General features: G+C 28.6%; 1 protein-coding gene and 1 long non-coding RNA gene across 2 annotated transcripts in view; one reads left to right on the top strand and one right to left on the bottom strand.

Moving 5' to 3' along the window:
- LOC127277333 (uncharacterized) lies at positions 1 to 27860 on the bottom strand. Its single transcript, XR_007842355.1, has 5 exons — positions 27764 to 27860; positions 25577 to 25697; positions 25054 to 25264; positions 811 to 985; positions 1 to 620 (listed from the first exon to the last, which is right to left on the bottom strand). It is a non-coding gene; the product is annotated as an uncharacterized LOC127277333 (long non-coding RNA).
- LOC127277329 (nucleoredoxin-like) overlaps positions 1749 to 27871 on the top strand; it is a 29199-nt gene continuing 3076 nt past the window's right edge. Inside the window, exons 1-3 of the mRNA XM_051298372.1 lie at positions 1749 to 2255; positions 17110 to 17379; positions 21387 to 21487. Coding sequence (XP_051154329.1) covers positions 1794 to 2255; positions 17110 to 17379; positions 21387 to 21487 — 833 coding nt within the window. The 5' untranslated portion in view covers positions 1749 to 1793. The remainder of the gene's footprint in view (positions 2256 to 17109; positions 17380 to 21386; positions 21488 to 27871) is intronic.

Here is a 27871-nt window from a genome sequence, read left to right as displayed (position 1 = left end):
TATATAAATAATAAAAAAAACATTGACAATAATATTAATTTACGTAGTAATAAAGGGTTATCCATAAAACATGTGATATTTCAGAGTGAGGGGAATACAACAATTGGGAGAGGGGCAAATTTTTAAAAATATTACATGCTCTTTAGATAACTCCTAAAAAAATACTACAAAATAATAAATTTTTGTCAATACTGTCACTATGTTGCCAGAATTCCTTCCCTGTTTTTAAACATTTTTAATAATAGAATTAAAAAAATTAAATTCTTAAATTAATATCCAAACAGATTTATTTTTAATTTATGAATTTATTGCAAACTGAATTTAAATAAACGAAAATGATTCTAAAATTGTATTAAACAGGGAAGGGGTTAAATTAAAAAACGACTCAACGATCGGCGATCCCACGTTGAAGCAATGACAACATTGCCCCTAGCTTGGCTTCTTCTTGGGCCACCCCCGAGATCCCTGTTTGTTTCATGCACTTCTGCACAGGTCGGGAGCTATGTGCCATGCAAAAAATAAAATAAAAAAAAAATAAACTACATATTTGGAAAAAAATGGCAACATACTGGGGCCACTTTTCTTCGTCCACATCCTTCCTGTCCTTCCAGATTGTTAAACTGAAAAATTAAAAAAAAATCATTTATACAATTGTTGGATATGCAACAAATGATAATTGGAATTTTAATAACTATTGAATGTGAATAATTATAAAAGAAATTACTAAACTAAATTACAAATCTTACGCAATTTTAAAATGAATTTTTAAAATATAAATATAAAATTAACAGCAATGAAAAAAAGACTCACCACTATTTATTTCTTCTTGGTGATTTAGAAATACGATGACAGCATATAATATCCTCTCTTTAAACAAATGATTCATCTCTCTCGTGGATCAACCTACAATAAACTGCGATTCAGCTTTGCCAGATTTCTTCTATAGGAGCAGCTCCAAAACCCATCCTTCATGAAATGAAGACACCTGTAAAGAGAAAAAATAAATAATTAATATAAATTTCTCTAATTAAAAAAAAATTTATCCTACAATTATATTGAGTTTCGCTATTCCAGATGAAACTTTTTTTCCGTGCACAAAACACCAAATATCGAAGGGTTTCGTGGCTTATTTATTAATTCTTTTGTCTTAAGTTTTATGATTTAAATTTCAATTACAGCTGAAGTCTTAGCCTGCTTGCACCACAATAGAATTTGGCTTAAGAATTAAAACTTAAAGCATAACACTAAAGGGGTAAGACATAAGACTTAAGGCATAATTTTTATGGCTTAATTCTTAAACCATGGTTTCGATTTTGGCCCACGAAACCCTAAAAAAATTAAAAAAAAGATTAAAATTTTTTTAAAGGAAACAGATAAGTAAATCATTTATGTTAATTCAATCAAAATTTTCATTGACTGAAACAAACTTCTCTTTCCATGTAATTAAAGTAAGTCCCATGTCAGCACAATTAGTCAAGATCAATTAATTCCAAAATGAGAAGCAATTAGTAATTAATTCAATTCTGCTTCCAGAAGAATTATCGGATTTTTTTTTTTTTTGAATGAAAAGAAACTTTTCAACCCTCCCTATTATTTCGCATGATTCTGATGAATATTGATTCGAGTGAACATACACACACTTGACAAAAGATTTTGACACCACGTGCTATAACTATAGTACTATATATTTTTTTCTTCGCACACACCCCACTGACGCACTCCACCAAACACTCACCACACACAGTAGTAGTCAGAAAGCGTCAGTCTCGCGCGTACATTCAACGTGGTTGGTTATGGCCGAGTGTACGTCATCGCCAACGACGCTGAGCGCGAAAAAATTGCTCATCAATACAAAATTATCATCGTCGACGTTAAATTGGCATCAACGTCTTTTTGGCAAACAATTAATTAGATGTAATCAAGTGAATCAGGAGGCAAAACAATGCGATGTTAATAGTGTTTTAGTAAATGATGATGGACAATCATTTTGCGATGTTATCGGTGTTTATTTTAGTTTTATTAATCCCGGTGCCACGTGCGATGATTTTACACGTCAATTGGCAGAACTTTATAATAGTGTAAATAGTGTAACAACTGATGAGAATTTGGAGATAATTAAGAGAAAGAGATTTGAAGTTGTTCATGTGGTACTTTGGAGTAATGTTGCTGACGTTCTTGATTTTGACGAAAGCTTCAGAAATCATATCACTGATCTGCCATGGCTTGCAGTTCCTAACAAAGACTACGAGAGGAAGGTAGAAATAATTTTTTTTTTCCATAAATTTCTAAACTGTTAAAATTTATACTATTTTCTGCAATAAATATACAGAAAGAAAATGCTGTATACAATAAACAATTTAAAAATTCTCGGGTTTTAAATTTTCTACATTATTTCAAAGCTGAATAAATCACAAACAATTCATAGTTATAGACCAAAAGAATTAGGAGTACATTTTTTGGTACATTGTTAATACAGATTTTTTTTAACATAGTACACTGTAAAAAAATTAGGGAGTTATCAGAACCGGGAGTTAAAAATCAACTCAAAAAGGGAGTTAATAATTAAACTGACTCTTTAAAACTAACTCCCTAAGCATAAAATTAACTCGTGAAGCATTAACTCCTTTCGCTTCAACTCCAAAAAGGGTGGGACTTTTATAGCATCCCCTAGGGAGTTAAAATTCAACTCCTTTTTTTTACAGTGTAGTTAAAAAAACAATTCCAAAGGGAGTAAACTTCACTACTCAGTAAATGTAAATTTTACCCTCTGGGTGTAAATAAACATAATAACATAAAAATTAACAGTTTCCTAAATGAACTGTAAAAGTTAGTGAAAAAAAAACTGATGCTACATAAAGAGGAGTATCCAAAACAAAGTTAAAAAAAAATTAATAAAAAATAGTAACATAAAGTTACGGAGATAATTCAATTTTTAAAACTTTCATACATGTATGAGTGATTCTATTATAATGAAATATATATAGTGATTATTATTTCACATCCTACATTAAAATTGACTTATAGGAGAAAATGCTTGTCTGGATTATTTATTGTCAGTGGATAATGCATATAATTTTCAAGGGAATTCTACACACAAGCGCATACGTGTCAATAAAGCTTTAATGCACTAATCCGATAAATTGGATATACCCACTGATAATAACTGAATGACGTATATAGCACCCCCTTTATTTCACTGTGAGTAAATCGAAGCAGACAAAACGAAGGTTCGTTTCCGGTTCGGTTTTTATCGGTGATGCTCGGTTCCGGTCTGTTCTTTTTCGCAATTTTACGGTCTGTTTTTTTTTTATTTTCTTTTTTCCCTGTTTTAAAAATCAAAATCAATCTATTTATTCATCAAAACTATAACCATTGACAATAACAACATAACAATACAAGCAATAAAAAATTTGAAATTGTTAAAATGTTATAACTTTACACTTATATTGAAATAATTTTAAAGTTTAAATTGCTTTTTTATATAAAGGTTAAAAAATATTGAATTGGATTAACTTTTATTGTTCGTCTGATTCTTATTTAATTTGAACTATAATTATTAGGCATCAATTAGATAATATAAAGGAAAATGAATGAAAATAATTGAGGTATTAATTTCTATATATGCCAAATGCTCTAGAAAGGATATATGAATTCATTTATTATACTCATTATGTTAATTATTATCAATGGCCAAGTTCAATAAGACCTATTGCGACCTATTGCGATGAGGGTTAACGGTCTTTTGATGAATGTACGTAAACCACAAACCACAGGCCATCGCATGTATAAAACTTTTGTACTTTGCCTATATACCTATATACATATACAAGAGGATATTGTGCATCATATACACATTCACATAGACATATTGACTTTCAATGTCTACGTATATGATTGCCAATTTCAGTTTATCGCTTTACTCGATGTACGTTCCCATATATAGATTAATTTTGAAACTTGTGACGGTCTTTTTTTCATCTCACGCATCCCCTTTGTTTCAAAACCACAGGTATATATAAATATATACATAGGAATATATGAAGCATTAAAATAGAATTTACAAAACTTTTGAATATATTTAAAATTATGCTATGAATGTGCGAAGCTTAAATTCTTTAAACAAACATCTGATAAATTAGTTTTAGTATAATTTTAAAATACTTATAATAATTTATACTATTCCGAATAGTTTTACAAAGTATAAAGTTAGTGGATAATTTATAGTTATAAAATTCGTCATTTGTTTAGAGCTTTTGTATATCCTTTAATAAATCTCTAGAGCTTAGCTTTGTGTATACATGTACAAATGCATTTTGTAAATTTTGCATATATCCGCTGGATTATACCTATTCAGTTTTCAAAGTTGAGCGAGAATTTTTCAAAGGTTTCTATATTTATACATTTACAAAGTTAGTACCTTTCTTTTTCTTTTTTATAGAACAGTAAAAATTTGCAGATTTTATACGATGCTTTTTAATATATGAAAAAAATACACCTTTCAGAAATGAAATGACATATAAAAAGCACGTTATACATATATAAAAATTTTACACTTGGAAACATTAGTTTCGCTTTCATCTTCGTAAATAACATTTTTAAAATTACTCTAGTAATGAGTGAAGGATGAAGTGGGGGGATATCATATATGTGAAAGAGCAACACATTAATCCAAAACATATTTTATACATGATCTACGAAAATTAATATACTATATATAGAAGCAACAGCCAATTGTTTCGATCAACAACAAAAAATAATCTGATAATCATATAGTTTAAATAATGAATATTGGTAGTTTTCATGAAATGAAATTTTACGAAAAATTCAAACAACCGTTTATTTTGCTTTAAATGGGTATGAGAAGAAGAAGAAGAAGAATAAAGACTAAATGCATCATTAGTGGATCAAAAAGATCTTTCACGCGACTGATGATTGATATCATTTTATACAAGTAAATTACAGTTGTCAGCTGATTTCTCTCTACCACCTTATATATACTTTGATAGCAAAAAATCGAATTCGTTCTGTACTCATATATACGATGTATTTTCCATTAATTGCTGACCCCGTTTAATTCAACCCTTAAAACCGTCTATTCGACTTGTATTTAATTAGAATTTTTTTATCACATCCAATTATTAATTAACAGGCAACCGTTGGTTACGCAGAAAATTAAACTACAACCCCTACTGCTCTTGACAATGTTGTAAAAAAGTAGAAAATATTTCACAGCTCTATAAAACTATAGTGCTTCTACAGCAGCTAACAGTAATTCTGATTCAGAGATTTTTTTTTCTTTCAATTTATTCTTTAACAGAAATTCTATTTAATTTTAGAGCTTATTCATGCGTCTCATGAAAAAAATATAGAAATGGAATCGTTTATATATATTTGAAGATAAAGATATGAAAATGTTCACATACCCGAGGAATTGGTAGATCCAATATCAGTTTCTTATATACAATATATATAAAAAGTATATTGAACTCGGGACTAAAGAGAATATATATATTGTGACAAATATATATATAGTCTACCTTTCGTGTTTCATAAAAATCGCTACAGTATAATTTCATTTTACAGTCTAGCAAGCAGTTCCTTTAAAGTGATTAACTTGCGCACCTTAATGTTGAAAATGATAAACGATCACGGAAAATTATCAAGTTCACGTTTGTACTAACTAATGATAGTAGACTGTAAATATATAGTTGTCTAATAAAAATTTGCGTTCAGTATTTTATGGAGAATGCGGATGAGCGCTAATTCGCTTTAATAGTTCTAACCATGACTAATATTACCTAGAATATATTACACCTATTATAATTATATATCACGAACTACCTCAAGAGACATATGTTAACGCTTTAATGTTTATGAATATACATATACTCTCTAAATGTGAATCAGCGATAAGTATACCACTGGTACCAATCAGCGTATATACGCTGAAAAATCAGTGAATTTTCACTAATTTATCAGTGCATATACGCTGATTGGAATCAGTGGTATACTTATAGCTGAGAATCAGCGAGATTTCGCTGATTCAAATTTAGAAAGTAGAAGAAATATGTATCACATTGGAAAAGAAGAAATCGAAACTAAAAAAGGGTGTACGCAAAAAAAAAGTAGGAGCTGTAAAATGTAACGTCCTCAACGACCCTTTGTTATTAGACATCAAAGAGAAACTAAGTCCGTCCTTTTGTGACAGAAGACATTCACCTTTGAACCTTGATACCATTAACGCACTATACATTTCAAAGGGGCGTCGTCGTCATCATCATCATTCCTGCATAATTTGTGGAGAAATTCCGTTAAGCGGAAAAATCAAGATTAATGGAATCAGTATCTAAGTGAATTGTTACATTTAATTTCCTTAAAAGAATAATAGCATCATAGAATGCTACACTGGAAAAAAATAGTATTGAATTAAGAAAACCCATGTATGTATTTAATTCAATATTTTCAAGATCTAAGAATTACTTTCTTAAACTAAGAAAATTAGTGGATACTAATGGTTTTCTTGAATCAATGCTATTTTTACCAATATAGAATGGTATCATCATTAATAGAAACGTAAATTGGCTTAAAAAAAATCAGATGACAATAATGTCATTTTAGAAAACAGCTGATGGACGTCTGGGGTATAATCAAAGGCTCAGAATCAAATTAATCTTGACTCGAGCATACGAAATTTATGCCTACAGGTATCATCTATTACCTAGCTTAGGCTTCTAGAGTCAATATATGCAGAACAGCAGGGGTTGAAATCAGAGGGCAGTGGAGGTTACAACAGAAGCGTCAAACACACCCTCATATCTAAAGAATATAGATTATAAATTTTAACTTTAAAATCATTAATTCTTCATTATGAAACAATTTTCTTTTTTAAATTTATTTAAAAAAAAAATTGTAAAATAATTATCAATTTTTGAAACTATTTATGTTTTTACGCATTTATCTAATTATCACCATAAAAATTATTTTTTTCTGATTACATTGAAAAAATCTGTTTTGAGATATCTAGATTCTAGTGGACGTGCAAATAATATAAATGCTATAGAAAAAATATATGTAACCTCTGTAACTATATATGTATTCGAGAAGTGGCTGCTTATCATTTAAAAGCAGCCGGATTTATGAAAAGGACATATATACAAACAGAGAGTGGAAAAAATAGTCAGAATTGTGAGATAAAATTCACAGTTTTCAGGGTCGCAGAATCTCATCGAAACTTCGAGTATATGCGTACTTGACTTTTAGGGACTTGAATCCCACAGGGATTGCGCTTGAAATGCGCGGATTAAATTTTCTCCTGGCGTATTGTCACTCGTTCGTCTTTTTTTCTATATTGAGGGTTGAAAGGGAAAAATAAAATGTCTGCTGTTACCAGTTTCAGCTTATAATCCACAATATTTCCTATAAATTTTCTCTATGTTCAAATATATATTGAAACAATATGTATTTCCACCTCAACGTTTATCGAAAAAAATATTACAGACAGTTTTTCGTTTTTTTTTTGTACTTTTCTGAAATTACACGCAAATGATGACGCAAAAATTGTCAATATTTACTGATGATGAAAAATACACGTCAAAAAAAAAGAATTGAACAAACAAGATCATATACATTGTATAATGAGTATGCTCTATGGATTATATGGGATAATTAAAATAAACCACTGTATAGGGTAGGCTTACTAACTATAGTTAGTGTTAAGTTGTTGAATATTTTTTTTTTAGATTCAAAATGGCTGAAAATCACAGATTTCGTATATCGACATAACTTAAATTGAATTTAACTAATAATTAATGATTTTTAACTAAAAAATTATAAATATTATTATTTGCTATTTATTTTTGCTATCAAATTAGATATTTTTAATTAATTCAAATTTAAAGATTGTATAGTATATTTTTTTAATCAAAGTTCAAAACAATACGAGGGAAATAGTGACATTTCAGCAGTACTTGACTTTGTGGATTCCTAGTGGTAATTTTAGTTTGAGCTTTCTCAATATTTGTTCAGGTGCCTTGATGAGATAGGCTGAGAATTCAGGAGGAAATTGTCCAAGTCCCATATTATATATAACGAAGTACTTTTATTACGAAAATAGTGAAAACCAGTTAAACTTTTAATATTTAACAATCAATCGTAAAGTCTAAAAGAAAAATAGTACATCTCTCTGAGAACAAATTTCCCTGTGGATCAAATAACTTTCATTGTTTGACGTACAAATTTTAAAATTAAGCATTCGACACTTGAAAAGTAAAAGGTCTGAATCAATTATAATTTATATATATAAAACAGAACAGTATTGTCTGAATTAATTATAATTTCATTTTCTTTTAAATTTTTTCTATAAAAAAATAAGTAAAAACTGAAACGAGCAATATTGAGTTTAGTCGCAATGCGTAAACAAATAATTTTATCTCTTTTTATTCATTATTATCTCTGCTTTTTAAATAAATTTAAATGATTTATAATGTTTAAAATTCGTATCATCATTAATGGATTTATCTTATCTTCGTCAAAAAATGCATTTTTGCAAAAAACGCATTTAAAATCAAAGCACCAAAATAAATTTCTTATTCTGTTTTCAAGTGTTCGAGCGTTTACTATACAGTCATTAACAAAAAAAAGTCTCAAAAGTTTTGATAAAACTATTTTTTCTCAAATATGTTTTGACATATACGTGAAAAGAAAGCTACGAAAATTATGAAGAGTACCATGAACAAAAGCATTTTAGGTAGTTGTGAGAAAATACCCTGTGATGATGAAGATAAATTTTCAGAAAAAGGAAATCAATTATGGCAGTACATTGCGACAACTAATGGCAAGTTTTTATTTTACTATAATTATTAATCGTTACTTTGATTGTACTTTAAGAAAAAAGTAGGTATATATTTTTCCGCGTGAAAATCACAATTAGAAAAAAATAATTCTATTTAACACCGAACCTCTTAAATGCTTCGAATTTTCATATAAATAAAAGAATTTCTATTAGACCGAATTTCTTTTAATATCATTAATGAAAATCTCTTTTTTTAATTACAGCCTGTTTCATAATGATATCCTGTGCTGCGTATCGTGCCTGGCCATCGCCCTCTTTACCCTATTTGAAAAGCGAGAAATCCGAATTTCATGTAACTGATGTCGAGGGGTCATGGATAGTGTCATTATACTCGATCGGGGATTTGGTTGGTTGCCTTTTGAGTCCATGCCTAGTCGACAAAATTGGCCGAAAATATACCCTCCTCGTTTACGCTATTCCAAATCTAATTGGCTGTCTGTTAATCACGATTGCAAACAACGTCAGCTATCTATATATTGCAAGATTCATTGGCGGAATTGGACATGGCGGTATCTTTAACTTAATTGTCATCTACGTCAGCGAAATCTCTGAGAAGAACATTAGAGGAATATTAATGAACATCATGAATATTGCTTCCAATTTAGGTTCATGCATCTTCACAGCAATTGGTGCATATTTTTCATATCAAATACTCAATATCACATCAATCACAATTCCAATTATATTTCTCATCACATTTGTCTTCATGCCAGAGACACCATATTTTTATCTCATGAACAATAAAAATAATGACGCTGTGTCAAGTATCATGAAACTACGTGGCGTGAGAAATCAAAAATCAATAGAATATGATTTAATGAGCATTAAATCATCCATAATTTGTTACAAAAATCAAAAAAATCCTTTACGCGAATTATTAACCAATAAAAATCATCAAAAAGGTCTATTTATTCTTCTATGTTTGAAAGCAGCACAATTTCTCGCTGGTAAATTAACAATATTAGCGTATACACAAGAAATTTTTAGTTATACCGGTTCATCATTGGCACCAGAACATTGTGTCATGATATTGGGTGGAATTGATTTAATTTCAGGATTTATTGTAGGCGGTGTTATTGAACGATACAGTAGAAAAATTCTCCTCCTAACATCGGGTCTTTTAACATCAATTTGTTTATTCGTTTGTGGTTTATTCTTTTTTGTCAAAAATCAACTAAATTTGGATGTTTCAAATATTTCCTGGATTCCACTATTAGGACTAATTGTCTATATGTTTGCCTATTCATTAGGAATTGGTACCATACCTTATATGGTTTTAGGTGAAATATTTCCAGTCAATGTTAAAGGTACTGCTATATCAATTGGTTTAACGATGGGATCAATTTTTTCCTTTCTAGTCACATTCACATACAGCTATATTAATGATTTTGCTGGTATACATACAAATTTTTGGATTTATGCTATTTGCTCTTTAATTGGAGCATTTGTTAATTTTAAATTAACTCCCGAAACTAGAGGAAAGACTTTGGAAGAAATACAAACTATGTTGAAAACATAAACGTCTAAATTTTCGTTAAATGAAGATCAAAGAAAAATAGATGGGAAATATATGGTTGAATTCTGAGTGCGGATGATGCTTATATGCCTCGAGCTTGATTACTGATGTCTTCTTTTAACATGAACATTTCAACTTCCTCGGGATTCAAGAATACTGGAGGTCTATATGCATAATATAGTCGTTGGTACAGAATGAATATAAACCCTAGAAGAAGCATCTCCATTTGCTGTGTGAATGAGGCGACCCACATTTTCCGCGAATAGTTTTAATTCCAAAGTCGTTTCTAAAAAGGAGCAACGTGCCATTTTAAACGATATACGCTTCTCAAGAATGTAAGAACAGAGGGTAAAAAAGAATCCAGGAATGAGAAGAAGAAAAAAAAAAAGACTAAAATCTCTGCTATCCAAACCTGTTTTAGCTCTGTATTCGTGTCACAGAAAAGAATTTGTATTATATATTTACTTGTAATTATAATAATTATAGAAAATAATCAATAAAAATAAGAATCTTAATAAAACCTTTAATATTTGTACTAATGTGCCTCTATTCTGAGAAAAGTTCCTCTCATAAAATTCTTTAAAAGCAATTTTGAGTTCTACCTTTAAGATGGCTTTTATATGGGGGTGCGAATCGTATTCTTGAGGGTAAGTTAATCTATACAAGTGTATATGTGCAATGTACAGATTGAAAATCTGGAATGAGCATCGTATGGGTTAGATTGGTAAAGTCAAAGGTATTATTCGTAAGAAAAGCGGGAGTTTTATTGGTATAGGTTTCAATGTACATATACATATATATGGTGGGGTAGTGTATATATATAAATGTAAGGGTGAAGTGATCGAAGAGGACACCAGGGAAATAGTAAAAGCACCAAGTGTAGAAACTGGAAAGACTGGTGTGTTATCGACCGGTCTTTCCAGATGGATATGGCAAGGGGGTAAAACGTGCACACACGTAGTCGTGCCAACCCTACCGCAACCCCTATGTATATATACAGAAACTTGCACGCCAAGAACGTGCCTCTACGATACAAGCGTAACTCGCATAGTTATGCACCAACTTCAGTGCAAATGCACGCATATACTTTATACACCAACGTCGGTAATTACTTTTAAAATGTGATTTACATGCAATTGCAACGAGTGTTTAAAACTATTGATTTACCCTGGGGTTAGAAGTATTATATATAATGAGAAGCCTATCCAAGTACATACTAGGGGGAAAAATTATTCCTAATACTCAGGTATCAAGTTAAGTATACGTTTAAACCCTTTAAACTGCTATAGCGGTCTCTCAGACCCCCATTGCGCTTATTACATGTTTTGGATTATAAAAACTAGTTTTTCAGTAGTTTTATATTTTATAAAAAATTGTTGAATGACAACTGTTTGAAATAACGGTCTGATAGACCGAGAGTGTACTAAACGTGATTTTATTTGCATATAAAAGTTTAAAAATGAACTCAAGTAGAATTTGTTCTAAATAGTTGGGAAGTATTGTAGAAATTTCAAAAGAATTTCAAGGTTTCGAGGAATAAAGAAGGACTCTTTTCAATAATTCTTTGTTACAAGTTATGTATATATCTGTACAAACAAAGAAGTAAAAAGAGGGATAAAGACGAAAAAAGAGTTGTACATCCTGCACAAAGAAATAACATTGCAGCAAAAGGAGGGTGATATACGAAAAAGGGGAAAAAAATAATATTATATAATTAACGTTTAAGAGCTTTTTTTGAAAGATTAATATAAAGAAACATTTTCTAATTGTAAAAAGTGTTTTTTCTATATGATTCAAGAAGGAACAATTACGGAGTTTCCTAGCAACGTGAATTGAACAACTGCAGACTTTACACCCTTAGTCTAGGGAAAGGTGTTTCGTTGGTGTATATACATATATATATATGTAGTCGTATATAGTAAGAGAAGGTCTGCAATTTAGGTGCTCTTATTACGGATAACTACTCTGTGGGGTTGCTAGGTACGTCCACTCGACTTTTGATCGATGGCTTTTATTCAAGGAAGACCCAAAGCTACTTCACAATTTCCTCGTCTCTTTTATATAGAAAGACATTAAGAACTCAGAATCATTTAGAAAGCCAAGTTATTTATTATATTTATGAAAATGCTATTGCATTTATATTTGGAAAATTAACAGTAAAATTTTGACATTTCGTAAAATTATTTGTCCTAATCGGAGAATTCGAGAATTACTTTCTACAGTGAAAAATCCTAATGGAATATTTTCCGCATCAAATAAGTTAGATCTGTAAAATGCGTACAATCGCGTCAGAGGAATGTCCGTTTATCTGACGGTGGTATGTGGCTTGGGAAAACTACCTTCACCCTATATACGAACACTCCCCTGCTCTCTTCTATTTCTATACCCTGTTCCACATGGAAACCATCCCCCGATGGTAATGCACTACAACCATTATAGTTCGCTGGGGGTCTGCGATATCCGATTCAATCTTCTATGCGTCATACAATCTTCTCGAGAAAATATTATCAACCATATTCCTCAAAAATGTAAAAGAAATAAATATCTGTTCCTTTTAAATAATTTCTAAAACAGCCTGAACAATTTTAAAGTATTTTTAAAAATTTTAAAACACCATACATAAAAAATCTGTTGTACGTCTAATAAAATTGTTGCAATTAAAATTATAACGAAAAGAGAAAGAGAGAGAGAGACTGAAATTGGACAAAAAATTAGTTCGGTTTTATTTTGGTCCGCGTTTAAATACAGGTTTCAGATCGAGGCTAGTAATTAACTTTTAACCAAAATTCCCGAGAACTATATATATATAGATACGTAACCGAGAGTTTTCGACCCTGTGAGACCAATACACAATTTCATTTCCCTCGTAATCCAATGAGCCTGCAACCCTAATAATAAGCCCTATCTGCCTCGTGCCAGTATCCAATCCCCGGCTCCTCCAACCCTAGGCTAACCTCACGCTTAGTGGTAGTTACCCTTCCAGCCAAGACTAAACAAGGACAACGTCTTAGTGCACAATATACAGGAGTTACTCATTAGTTTCATTGTATCATCTTGCCACTGATAGGATTAAGCTATTATGTAAAATAGCGACAAAGTATTAGTTTGTCTAAACATAAAAAAAACCTTTGAAGAATGACATTCTAAACCAACCAATTTCATTATACATTACATAAAATCCTAATCATTCTACAACGAAATAGAGAAAAATACTTTTAGAAATAAAAACACTTGGAACTTTAGGTCGGAGTGTAATTTATCTACGTTAGGATTCCCACATACATAAAGCTAAAATATCAGAAAGAGTGCAAGAGTGCTGATAATAGGACAATGAGAAGGAAAGAAGGGTTTTGGTGATCAAGATTAAAATCGTATTCCAAGGAAAGGAAGTATATTCTTTTTCCTTTTTGAACACACGTCTCTCTTCTTCTCTTGCTCTATCGCCCTTTCTCGATTAGCAGTAAAAGGGCGTACAAGACTTTAATTTATGGGAATATTTATTCCTCCCCACTGTCGAAAGTTCTCCTATATATATATATATATATATATATATATATACTAAAACCTGTGGGGGCTTAGATCTACCATGCTTTAAATAATCCATCCTATTGTTTGGAATAAAACTAAACCACATCTTCAAGAAGTTTGACACTAACAATCTAGAGTATTTGAAATTTTTTTTTTATAATAGAAAAAAATGCAATTTCTTTTTGAAAATGAAAAAATGCTCACGGAACCAGAAAATATAAAAATTTCCATATTTATAGAAGAACACGTTGGCTTGAATGAAAAAGGAACACTTTTGGAATAATAAGTTTCTTGTCTATTAGAAAGGTGCATTAGAGAATGAGGACGAATATTATGATAATGAGAAAGATTGCAGGACAAGAGAGGATAAAAAGTTGCAAGAAGAAGAAAAAGAAGAAGAATAAAAGGAGATATGAATTTTATATATATATATACATAAAAGAAGGAAGTGGTTCTGGTCTAGTAGCCACTGGTTCTTCTTTTTACAGATATTAATTTCTCTTCCACAAATTCCACAACTTTTATATTCACTATATAAAGATACGCATGTACTATACGATTATCTTTACTTAATATCTCCTGTTTGTAATTATAACAAGATCTATAATTTTCTAATAGAAATTTTCTATAAGTTACTTTTATAACATAATATTTGTATATAATTATAAATTCTAACCTACAAAAGTAATTGACCGTTAAAATCGTTAAAATTTCAAATTTTCGTAGAATCGATAGTTGGTTGATGCAATCAAAACAACTTTCTCATTTTTTTGCAAAAAGTTAATTGCTTTTTTAAATTAATTTCAATTTTAGAAATATTTTATGTTATTCAAAAAGAAATCTTTTTTCACAACATATTTTTTCTATGAAAATATAGATAACGCAATTTTCAATCTATTGTACTTTAATTTGAATCTTGCTATGCAAAACAGACGAGAGAGAAAGAGAGAGAGGAAAAATAGCGAATTCTTTTGGTTGTTGAGATGTCTGACGCGGATTATTGCGTCACTCCAAAACGACAGGGGTGGAATATATTTCAAACAGAGACTCTGCGGTGTACATCGTACACACAATTCCATGGGGGTGTCTACCTGATGTTGTAATTTAAAACGAGGAACAACAATAATCTTGAAGAAGAGAAAAAAAAACATATAGTTTTTTTATTCCCTAGTGAATTTCAATTTTTTTTCGAGTAGAGAAAAATAAAAATAATTTCGAATTTTCCACAAAAAAATTAATTAAAAAACAACTAAAATAATAGTAAATATAAATTGAAAATAATTTATTCTGTCCTTGCGAATGAAAAAGAGAAATTGAATTATTAAATATAAATTAAGAAGAATAAAAAATATATATTTATGTAAATATAATCTTATACTTGAATTTTTATTTGGACGTTCAATTGTTCGACAATCTCGTTGTTATCTATCTTCCTGATCTATTCTGCATTACTCATTAATCAAGATCGTCTGTCGGGACTACCCACCTACACGTTCTGAATTCACGGTTCGAAGCGAAGGAACCCGATCCTGCATAAATTATTATATTCTTCTGCGAAAGTATCTTCGACATTTGCGTCGAAGTAAAGAATAGTCCGCATATTCCTTTGAAAATTTAGTATAAAAATAATTTTTAATTTCAATCCAATAAATAATCTCCTAATAATATATTTTTAATTTTTTTTTATTACTAATTTAATCTGAATAAAACAGAACACAGTCCGTTATTATGTTTTTGACACTAAAAAATATAATATTTATCGAATTTTGAAAAATTTACAACGATTTATGGAGAGATAAAAAAAAGAAGAAAAAAATGGCATTTCAGTACTCAGAGGAGACAAATCATGATTGAAAGTATTTTTTATACATCATGAATATATATCATCAAGAGGAGAGGGACATTTTTTTTTTTTTTTTTTTTGCAGAATAATCTTTAGAATTGTAAGCATTTCTCCTGTCACTTTTGAAATCTGAATTGGTAAGCCCGGAAGAAAGTCGAGGAACTCGCACACACTCATTTAAGCTTTATTATACGCATGTACACATAAACCTGCGTAATCGCACTCGTGGGTGCCATAAAAAAACAAGCAAATGGGGGGAGAGTACTCCAGAAAGACCCTCGAAATGTGATCTGGTGCAACGCCCCTTTCGTATACTATAAAAGGGAATTTTTTTTTTTTTTTTTTTTTTAATCGATGTCATGTGATGCTCATATATAAATTTGCCTGCCCGCATTTTTGCTACTGATATTTATTAGTATCATCAAAATTTTCATTATACCAATTCATTAACACATAGATGCGACAGAAAAATAACCGTGCGCATAATCTCTTAATAGTAAAAAAAAAGGAAAAAAATTGTGGGAGCATTGTCTATTATAAAAACAATTTTTTTAAATAAAAAAATAACAACTAATTAAGAGAATTCAAAGAAAAATATCAATGTTTGTAAATATTACATTGGATATTGGATAACAAGAGTTTTTTTGATGATTATTAAACTTTTTAAAAGATGCCCTGAACAGCAGTGGACTTTGCGGTAACTCGCTTTGCTTTTGGGTTTGAAAGTGCTTTTACTGTCCCTCGGGATTCAAGTGGAAAGAGAAGAAGAGAAAGAGAGAGAGAGAGAGAGAGAGAGAGAGAGAGAGAGAGAGAGAGAGAGAGAGAAATACTTCCACACCGACACTCTGAACTTTGTCTGAAAAGTTTACCTACGAGTTCGGAACATTGATTCCGAAGCTTCAAGTTTCAGGGTAAACTTTACCTTTGAATTTAAACAATTTCAAATTAGACATGAAACTGCATTCAGTATTCTCGTTTCAACGTTTTGTACTTTAAAATCAATTATACACCAAACTCCTTAAACAAATATTCTTATATTTTAAGTCTATTGTCTGTTTAAGAATTTTATCATAATATTTTATTTTCACTAGACTCTATCGAAATCTTAACATTAGATATAATGAAATAAAGAAAAATGATACTTGATTCAAATAATCAATTTTCTTAATAATATATATTTTTTAATTAATTATTCTTATTAATTAATAATAATATATTTTTATTAATTGATATATTGAATATATCATTTAAATAAAAATATGAAATGAAATATTAATCGCACAAGTAAAAAATTAGAAGAAGAAGAGCCCAATTAAGAAAGGCGTTTAACTTGGAAGTTGTTTTAAAAGAGATTTTCTTTAACTTTTCTAGACACGACTGACGAGGAGGTACCGAATAAAAGCGGGAGTGCCAACTCTGATATTGCTCGAGGGTGGTAACGGCTCCGTCGTGACCAGAGGGGGTGTTGAGCGAACCCTTGCAGACCCTAGTGGAGCGAACTTCCCTTGGAAACCACCTCATCCGAAAGCTACCCTCGTGGATGGCCCTCTTTTGCCCTGTGGCGCTCGCGACAGCAACGAACCCATGCTCTACGAGGAGCTTCGACACTACTTCAAGGGTGTCTACTTCAGCGCACACTGGGTAAATATTATGCATTGTCACATATCGCCTTATCATTATTATTTCTTTCTTTCTATACATTTCTTTCAATCACAATTATCATATACCTATAAAATATCCGCACATACATCCCCTATATGATTTATGCTTTACAAAATATATATTTTATTTTAGGAAAAGGGATTAAAAATTCAATAGATGGAAATACTAATCAAATTCGTTATTTAATAATACTAATTTCTGATAGAATTTCAAACTACACTCGTTTAAACTTTAAGAAAAATTAAGATTTTTTAAATTTACGAGATAAACTATCAAAAATACCGCCAAAGTCTTATCCGATTTACAATGAACAATAGGATTAATATTCTTTGATCTACAATGGACCAAATTGGACAAAAATTTTCGAGATAAACTCTCGGGAATACCACAGAAAGTATCCAGAGAGAGTTCTCTACAAAAAATAAATGGAACATATATATAGTAAGAATTTCTTTACTACAAAAGATTCCGCGAAAATCCTGAGAATAAATTGAGCACGTTTTTCTTTTTTAAGAACAATATATATATATATAGTGAAAATCTATCTTCAACTAATCCATAGCCTTGGCAATGCGAGCTTTTAAGCTATCCTCATGCAAATTCGGCAAATTTATCTATTCCTACAATCTTCGAGTTGATCCCTCAACGTTTCGTCTAAAAAATATCGTGCACGCGGGGTATCTCTCGCAGAGGCTTTTCAAGTTTTATATATATATACGAATGGAAACGTGTAGTTATACAAAACTCTCCAAGAAAACGTTTTTACTATATACAGAAAAAGAAGAATCTCCTCTATTATTCTTTTTTTTTTTAGTTTTCTAAAGAAAAAGTTGAAATTTATATATTAAAAGGGAGTTTATAAAATTTATATTCGTCCAAGTAAAATTATTATTAATAATAATTATTACTCGTTCTAGTTTTAATAGTTAATACTTTTTTTTAAACTTTATATTTAAATTCTAAAAATATGAATAAAATTATTCAAAATAAAATGTTATTAATTTATTTTGTTAAATCAAATAAAAAATATAATTGTCTTAGAGTTAAATAAATATTTGTTTCAAATAAAAATCTACAATAAAAAAAAAATTTCTTTGATTCAAATAATTATAGTTACTTGACTATTATCAAATAAATATTTAATTGAACTAATAATTTCTATATTTAAAACAAATACCATTTAATTGACAAAAAAATTATTTAGCTCAAGTAAATATTTATTTGATAATAATCAAATAACTGATTATTTTAATTAAATAATTTTTTTTTCAGTGTAAGAACGGAAAATCCTCTCAATTAGATAGTAATAATTTAGTAAATTCAAATAGAAGAGGAAAATTTGCTGAGTAAAAATAAGTAAAAACCCTCTTTTTACATATTGAGAATTTCTTTTTCTGTGAAATTTATTGAAAAGCGAGAAAAAATTTTTTTATTTATTTTAAAAGTTACCAGTTTTTTTTAGAGACTATGATATTCAGACTATTATTCACAATTAATTATATATGTGCATATTAAATAAATATATTGTTTAAATTTTAAACAACAACAAAAAAACACACACACACAGAGCTGACTCTCTTATGCAAAATTCAATGGGTTTCCGTTTCTACAAATTTGAACCTCCACATAGCATACGGAAGAAATAAGGGTGGAGTGGTAAACAGAAGGTAGAGAGGTAAAGCTGCTCGAGTAGTTTGCATAAGCAATTTAACTATCCGGGAAACAACAGAAGCTTCCAGAATTATCGTATATATATATATATATATATCTATCTACCTATATTACAAAAAGATATCGCCGCCAACGCCGCCGCCGCTGTTCCAAGACTCTGAATATAGCCGCAAGTCAAGAGAAGGGGGGTAGAAGAGAAGGGGGGGGGGGACTTGAGGCTATATTCAGAGTCTTGAAACGATCTTAACCTTTAAATTTAGGGTAGGGGAGCGGAAGAGAGGAGGGGGAATGGGGGTTGGCGCGCGAAGCGCGCAGGGGGCATAGCCCCCTAGTATATATATATATATATATACTATATAGGCGAGTGTCTGCGAGACAAAAATGAAAACGGAGAAATGGTGAAAATGCTACTCTACTACTGCGTGTAAAAAGAAAATAGAAAAGAAAGAAAATAATAGATGTCAATGTACTTCAAGAGAAGAGAATTAAATATTTGTATACCGCCCTTTTTCTTTTTGGGAAGAGTTTTAAAGATTTTTTTCTTTTTTTGTCTCATCGCGGGAGGAGAATGCTACAAGAGAGAGAAAGAGAGAAATTCTCCTTTTAGAGGAGGGTACCTTTCACAATTTCTTGTCAAGCGAACACGACAAGCAATATCATTTCTACTAAACCCATCTTTGTGGTAATTAGTTGAACAGCATATCAGAGGGGGGATTATCCCTTTCACTCACGTCAAGCATAAATGGCAGACAGTTAAGAAACTGTCAATCTCATTATCACATTTATTGCATTTAAGTCGCTTATGAAAAAAAAAAGTTTAAAAATTCCGTGAAAGATTAAAATTTATTTTGAAATTTTTTTAGAAAAATAATTTTCCTTCAACATCAAATAGAAAAAAAAAAATTTGCTAAATTTATAATTAATTTTTGTACTATTTAAACGGAAATTTAAAATTTCATTTTTTTAATTCTTAATTTCAAAAACGACTTAAAATACAATCTTTCTAAACTGATTTGAAAATAATTCCTATAATGTCCAAAAGATGTATTTCGCAAAGATGTAAATTTTCAATAATAAAAAAATTCCGAAAGCAAAAAGGGTACTGCACCCCCCCCCCCCCCACCCCTTGGAAATTTAATCAAGAAATTTTTTTCCAAGGGAATTGGATACATGCATCACGGTTTTGCCCCATGGGGTTGGGATATCATTGAATTTTGCGCTACCCACCAACGACAAGTGCCACACATTTATTCGCTACGTTGGATACACGTTGCATATTGGATTGTCTGGTCGATTTACACAGCCACGTGGTTTGAATTTCTAGTGACAAGATAGAGCTCGTAAAAGGTTTTCATTTTTCTTGTGAAAAAAAAAAAACAAAAATTCCTCTACCCAATATAAATATATGTACATATTACATTTTACGCCATATGAGTCACATATGACAATTTCGCGTCATCTGAGTTTTAGTACCAATCTACCAATGAGTTCAGCTATATATATATAAGAAACTCCTTTATGTCACGTACTGTGATATTAATAGTATTAAAAGAATGTTGGTCGCCGACGATGACTTTCCTGGAATGAATATCGACAGAGAAAGACCTTGAATGTATTTTTTTTACTATCTGCTTAAATAAATTATTTTCGAAGATTTATTCCAAAGAAGACAATTGGTTTTTTTTGCACAAAGAGAATAATATAAATAGAAAGGAAGAAATATCGAAAATAAATTTTTTTAAAACATTTTTTTTAATAAGATATTTCACAGTAAAAGTAAGATATATAGTGAAAAAGAATTTATTTTATTTAAAATAATCGATTACTTGACTATTATCAAATAAATATTTATTTGTATTAAATAATTATTAAAATCAAATATTATTTGTTTTAAATACAAAAAATTATTGATTCAGTTTTATTAATTCAAATAAAAATTATTCGGTTCAAGTAAATATTTATTTGATAGTCAAGTAACCGAATATTTGAATCAAATAAATTTTTTGTATACATTGTACTTTTTAAATTTGAATTCATTTTTATAGCAAAAAAAAAAACTTTCAAACCAATTTTTAAACATTTATATTTTTGAAATAATTGCCATTTAATTGACTCAATAATTATTTGATAATAATTAAGTAAGCAATTATTTGAATCAAATAATGTTTTTTTTTATAATTTTGACTTTTTTCGTTAATAATCATAATAATAATTTATGCACTTGTTGAAAATAAAAAAAAAAGAATTTCGTTTTTTTTTCAATCACGAAAAGACAAAAAAATAATTTGATAATCATGAATTACATTTCATTTCAGTGCCCACCATGTAAAGCCTTCACACCTCAATTGGTAGATACATATCAAAGAATTCGAGAAAGAGGACACAATTTCGAGGTCATTTTTGTCAGTTCAGATAGGTAAGTTAATATTTAAATATTTTTTAAAAAATATAAAATTTTTATTTTAAAATCACTTAATAATTAATATAATTAATTAATTTTGATTTTCATTTATTAATTAATATTAACATTAATTTTTTAAAATAAACACAATTTTCTTCAATTCGAATTATTATATTATATTCTTTTAAATAAGTAGATATATTTTCACTTTCAATTATTTAATTATTAATTTTTTTGAATTTTTAAAATTTTATATTCTTAGGGAAAAAAATTGAACTTATATAAAAATTGGAGTAGTGAATAAATTTACATTTTGATGTTTCGTAGATAGAAAATATATGCGAATAAGAAAAAAGAAAAAAACTTTTTGAAAGACAAAAAATTCTAAGCAAAAATGCGAATATATGTTTATACGAAGAAAACCATATTGCATTGAGGTGTCAGGATACATCAGAATAAAATGTAAATCCATGTGTGTATTTACCAGGAAGTTTTAGCAGCTTCCAGTAGCACATAAAACTTGTTAAAGTCATAGTGAAGATTCATGTTTTCACACATATATAACAATAAAAAATTATTCTCTCTAAGTGCATTTCCTCGTCTCAAGAATATATAAATAATTTAAAAATTGGTTTCTCTTAATAAACGTCCAAATAAGAAATATTTATTTTCAAAAAATTATACTGTAGAAATATCAAATCAAAATTATTATTTTAATTAGAATTTTTTTTTTTTTAAAGATCAAAATTAAATTTAACGATTAATTTAATTCATCTTGACGTGTAAATTTGACGGAAAGAAACAAAAACACCTTTCATTTATATGATTAAATGTTTGACACTGTTCCCTAGATTAATTTATTACGGTCAAAAAAAATCTTGTTAAAAATTTATGGTCTTGAAAAAGTTTGGATACGTACGAAATAGGGGATAAGAGGGTCGTAAATAATGGTTCGGAAAGTAAATTTCCTTGAAATTCGCCCGGTTTTTCTCATCCCTATTGCCCCACACACATACACACAATTTTCACGTTTCTCTTTACGAAAGCCCCCAGAGGCAACGCAGTGAACGCATTTTTTATACAAAAAAATAGAAAAAACTCCCCAGTGAAGAGATTGCGAATCCCAACTCTTTATTCCCACAACATGTACCTCTATATGTCAATATCAGAAATTCCTTCTTGTTAAATAAAGATATACGCTTTCAATATTAATTCCTATACAAACAATCTCAAAATATTTTTTAAAAAATATTTTCTTATTTAAATAAAAAAAAAAAAAAAGAAATGTAATTTGTAATATTATTTTAAAAAATCCCATTAAATGATAAAACTTGTATGAAACAAGATTTGTACAAATTTTTTAATGAGAAAATCGTAATATGCCATTCTGAAAATTTTATGGTGTGTACACCTTTAATTATAAAGAGAAATTAATGTTATGGCGAGGTAAATTATTCTGAATTCCATGGAATGAGAAACTCGAAATGTCTGGAGCTTGATTCTATTCAGAGGGAAAACTCCTGCACCACGGGGTAATGACCGTGGTAAGAGCTGATAAAGAACCTTTTGCGATCCCCGTGCGATTCACGTCAGAGAGAAAGTAAAATTATTGCTTATTACCAAAAGGGGGTTTTTTTCTCCCCATTTTATATAGATGAAAACCAGGAGACAAATCACGTGGAAACAAACGAAAAGAAGAAGAAAAAAAAATTCATTACTTTATATATTATTAAAGAGAAAATTCAAAATAACATTTATAAGTTTCACAAATTATTTATCAATTTTAATTTAATCTAATTTTTATTTACATCTTATTTATTCAAATTTTTAAAGAAAAAAAAAAAAATTTAAACGACAAAAATCACTATCAAATTTTAACTACCACTCTTTCAACTTGTTATGGAAATAAAACACAAAATAAACTACGATATGGAAGAATAACAATCGACTAGTATTCTTGTTGCAAAAAAAAAAAAAAAAAATACTAATGGAAATTTATTTAAAGCAAAGCGGTAGTGCTTCAAATGGAAATTCGACCAATATACATATCTACAACGTTCAAGAAATAGTTCCCCAATTTTCCGCTAATGCTATTGCCAATAAATTAGGGGATATATATATTCCCTCGAGGAGGTGTAACATTCAAAGGATCCCTTTATCGAAGATTCTCCCCCTTTTGAAAATTAAGTTTGCCAAAAATTTACGAAGAGATTTTCAAGAAGCTTTTATCTTGTTTTTCAGATCAAATACATTGTTCAATTAAGTTCCTCGTTATCATATTATAAAATTTCTTTAATAGAATTTAATTGTGAAATTAAAAAAAAAAAATTTACAATTTTTTTGTGATAAATTTTCTTTTATTTGTAATTTTTTTTTCACGTTATATGAATAATTTGATAAGTTCGAAAAAAAGAGAATATAACAGAAAATATAAAATGTTTTGGATGAGTTACGATTGCGCGTATATTTTTTACACGCAAATATCGTGAGATGAAGAAACTACTTTATATTTCATTGCGCATCTTTGCAAGAGATCTCAATAAATTCTTTCCGAAAAAGGAAATTAAATATAAACTTTTGAATAAACTTTCATTATACTCATGAAATGCTCGGTAAAACAAAAGCGTAAAATATATAGTGTATTTTAAGGTGAAAAGTTGAATTTCTCGTATAGCGTGTCTTGTCAACGTAAATTCTGGGACATTACTACTTTGCCGTTTTAAGATTAGGGGAGGAAATATTACAATATTTCCTTATGAAAAGTGAGAAAATCCTAAAAGTTATGAAAAAGTTTTTTCATTTCCATCAAGTAAAGGAAATATATTTATATTCCTACTATTAAACTTTCACTTATTTCTATTTTTATCCCTACTTTTTTTTATGTTTCTCTTAACCTCGCATTGCAAATTTGATTGAATTTTTAAATTAAAAGCAAAAAATAATATAATATATATAAAAAAATAACACAGTGACAAAGTGGATAAATTATCAAAAATTTATCATTCGAAAATAATAAATTTTTAATAAGAAAACAAATAAATATCATAAATAAGAGTACCTTTCAAAAAAACCTGTAAATAAAAATACATTAAACATCCTATTCTACTTGAATTTATATCTTTACTATCAAAAAATTAATTAATTTATATTTGTATTAATTCAGGAATTAAATATGTAATTTTTTTACTTAAAAATTTTTTTTTAAGTAGCAAAAAATTAATGATTAAAAAACATACTTTTACTTTCAATAACATTAATAAATTTAAAAGAAATTATTTTTTTTCTAATCTAAATAAATAATAATAAATCATAAACAATGAAAATCCACTTTTGCTAATTATATAATAGATTTAAACAATTACCAAATATTTAGTATATATAAAAATTTTTTTTATTAAACAACAAAATAAACTCCATTAAATGCAGTTTAATTATTAAAATTTTAATCATTCAAATATGTGTAAAAAAAAAAAATTTGATATTAATTATTATTAATTTAATTCAATTAGCAGTCACTGTGTAATTTTTTTTAATTTTGATACAACCTGAATCCATCATTTTTTGGAGACATGGGGACTCACCAATCGATGATTTCCACACTGCAGCTTTTTCATCATCCTCCCAGTTTGTCAGCAAAATATTTAATTCTTCAGTCCAGGAATAGTGGTCCCATGTTGTAGAAATAATACAAATAGAGAAGTGAAGACCCATTCGGAAGCCAACAAAGAAGAAGTAGAAAAAGTACGTTCAGTGCTTCCAGGAAGATTATAGACTAGTTTCCTTGAGTTTTTTCTATAAAGATAAATTTATAAAATTAATAAAATTCCATTAGGAAGTAAATAATTTTTTAAACTATTATAACTTAAAAATTTGCAAAAAAATAAATTATTAGAATTAATTAAGAAATTAACTATTTTTTTAGAAGCACTCTAAAAAAAGATGTTGTGTTAAATAAGATTAATTACTTTTGGCATAATAATTGAACACAATAAATTTTTTTTACAATGAATTTAAAGAAAATTGACTCATGAAACTCATTGTTCTTGTTTTACCATAAAAATAATCTGAAAACAAACATTTTATAGCTGAAATTAAAAATCTTACCCAAGATATTAAAAATTTTGAACCTCGGATGAATATGCTCGATGAATTCAATTTCAGGACATTAGAATGAATATTTAATCATTCGTCTTGATTTTTCAATATTTGTCACTTTTTCTAACCTCTAAAACACAATTTTGAACAAATTTCGTTAATATATACGTTAAAAATGAAAATTATTTTCGTTACATGCAAAAAAGTTGAGCCCTAACCTCTAAAATTGTTATTGAAAAATTTACGAAAATATATAACCTAAAATCACATTTTTAACATAATTTATACAAAAAAAACCATAATTTAATAAAAAACACTTCTAAATTCGAACTAAAATTAATATAATTAAAGAAAGATTTTACAAAGTAGTGACCGGAAAATCTATGTTGACTCTCTGCCTTCTTGACCTTGCCCCTGAATCATCTCTACAACCCTTACAAGAGGAAGCAAGTTTTGGCCTCCTTCTAAATACTTTTAATGTCCTACCATATTTATTCACAACATTAAATTAAGAGTAATAATTAAGGATAAATTAAGTAAAAATTAAATTTCGTTTTTTCTATTTGCAAAAATATGACTATACTTACTGCCGATCTGAACGACAAGTGAACCTCTCACCACACTAATCGTCGAATATTTAGATTCTAGACATCTCATTTTATCAAATTCTCTATTTATTTAAGAAAACTTTATAGATTTATTTAAAAAAACACAATTTACTGAGCAAAATGTGAAAAAATTACTTATACAAAAAGAACGCGAACTGCAATTTACGCCCGCTCAACAGGAAATGAGTACCAATCACGTGATCGAAATTCAATGTATCACGTGACCACACGCATTTTGTTCATACAAATCGTTCAAATCCATTTATTGATAAATATTATTATTAATACTTGTTTAGTATTGTTATTAATAATTTAATAACTAATTAGGATTTATTTATCAAGTTTTATAAACATAATTATCAATAATATTATAAGAATTCTCCATAAAAATGTTTCTAAACACAAATGAAAATTTGAATAGTAACAACTTCCTGTGGCAGAAATACAGCTCTCCGATTGGCTACACTAAAAGGCGGCAAACATTCATAAATTTAAATGCAAAGATTGAAAACATGAAATGAAACTTTTTCTCTTTCATTTTTTAAGTTATAAATTTCTTAATTTAAAATAAAAATAAAGAAATAAAATGTTTAAATATATAAAATAAAAATTGTAATAATTTATAATAAGCCCGTTTTTATATAAATAAAACATAATAAATATAATTATATTTAATTTATTTATAAGTAAACAGGATAATAAAATTAAAATTTTTTTTATATTATATTTACCTATATTCTATTATAATTATAAAATTAATAAAAAAATGAAATATATTAACCGAATAGAAAATATCATTAATGTAATTTTTTAATTTAAATTCAAAATGAAAAGTTGTAATAATTCATAATAATAATAATAAATATAATATAAATATCAAAAACATTTGAACTAAATACTACTTATAATAGAAAAATAAAAACTACTTATTTGGACTTTATATATTAAACAATTAAATTTTTTAAACAAGATAAGGGAAAATTGATGGGGAATAATATATTGTAAAATTGTAAGAAAAATTAAATGTTTTTAAAAAATAAATTTTTAACTTAACAAAGATTTTACTATAATAGAAGAATTTCATCGTAAATGAAGAAACTTGTCTACTTTGCATTTTTACGATAAAAAAGTTTGAATTTGACGTTGAGCCCTATAATCTGATTATTAAATTCAAGTGACGAGCGTTCATGAAGAAAGGATTTTTTTTTCTGGAACGAAGCCAATTGCTGTGAACGGCTTTGAATAAAAAGAAAGAGAGAGGGAGAAAAAAAATGAATAAATAATACAGAGAAGTTGAAAAAAATGTGAAAAATCTAAAGCCGGAAAATTTGACGAGGTTTTTCTTTGACATAAACGTGACTTACTTGAACTTCGCATGTCAGAGAGAGAAAGAGATTACTTTCCTGACACGGCATAAGCTTACTGAGATTTTAGAAAAGACTCATGAAAAGGCACCTCATGAAAAGTCACATGAATAATGTTCCTTATAAGTTCAACCACCCTCGACCCTTATAATGCACTTTTTCATTCAAAGGATATGTGAAGAGACTATTTTTTACTTTTTTTTTTTTAATAAATAAGCACTTACCTAATCCCGCTGAGATTCACAGTTTTTGAATTAAAAAAAAAATCTCAAAGCTCTTTTCACCTCCATTTAACATTCATGATTGCCGTTTTACAAATTGTTTTTCTCTAC

Source organism: Leptopilina boulardi, unplaced genomic scaffold (assembly GCF_019393585.1).
Source record: "Leptopilina boulardi isolate dan_hultmark-lab unplaced genomic scaffold, ZJU_Lbou_2.1 LbouV2_165, whole genome shotgun sequence".
Taxonomy (NCBI): domain Eukaryota; kingdom Metazoa; phylum Arthropoda; class Insecta; order Hymenoptera; family Figitidae; genus Leptopilina; species Leptopilina boulardi.
The sequence above is the reverse complement of the archived record's forward strand: the minus strand, read 5'-3'. Positions and strand labels throughout refer to the sequence as shown.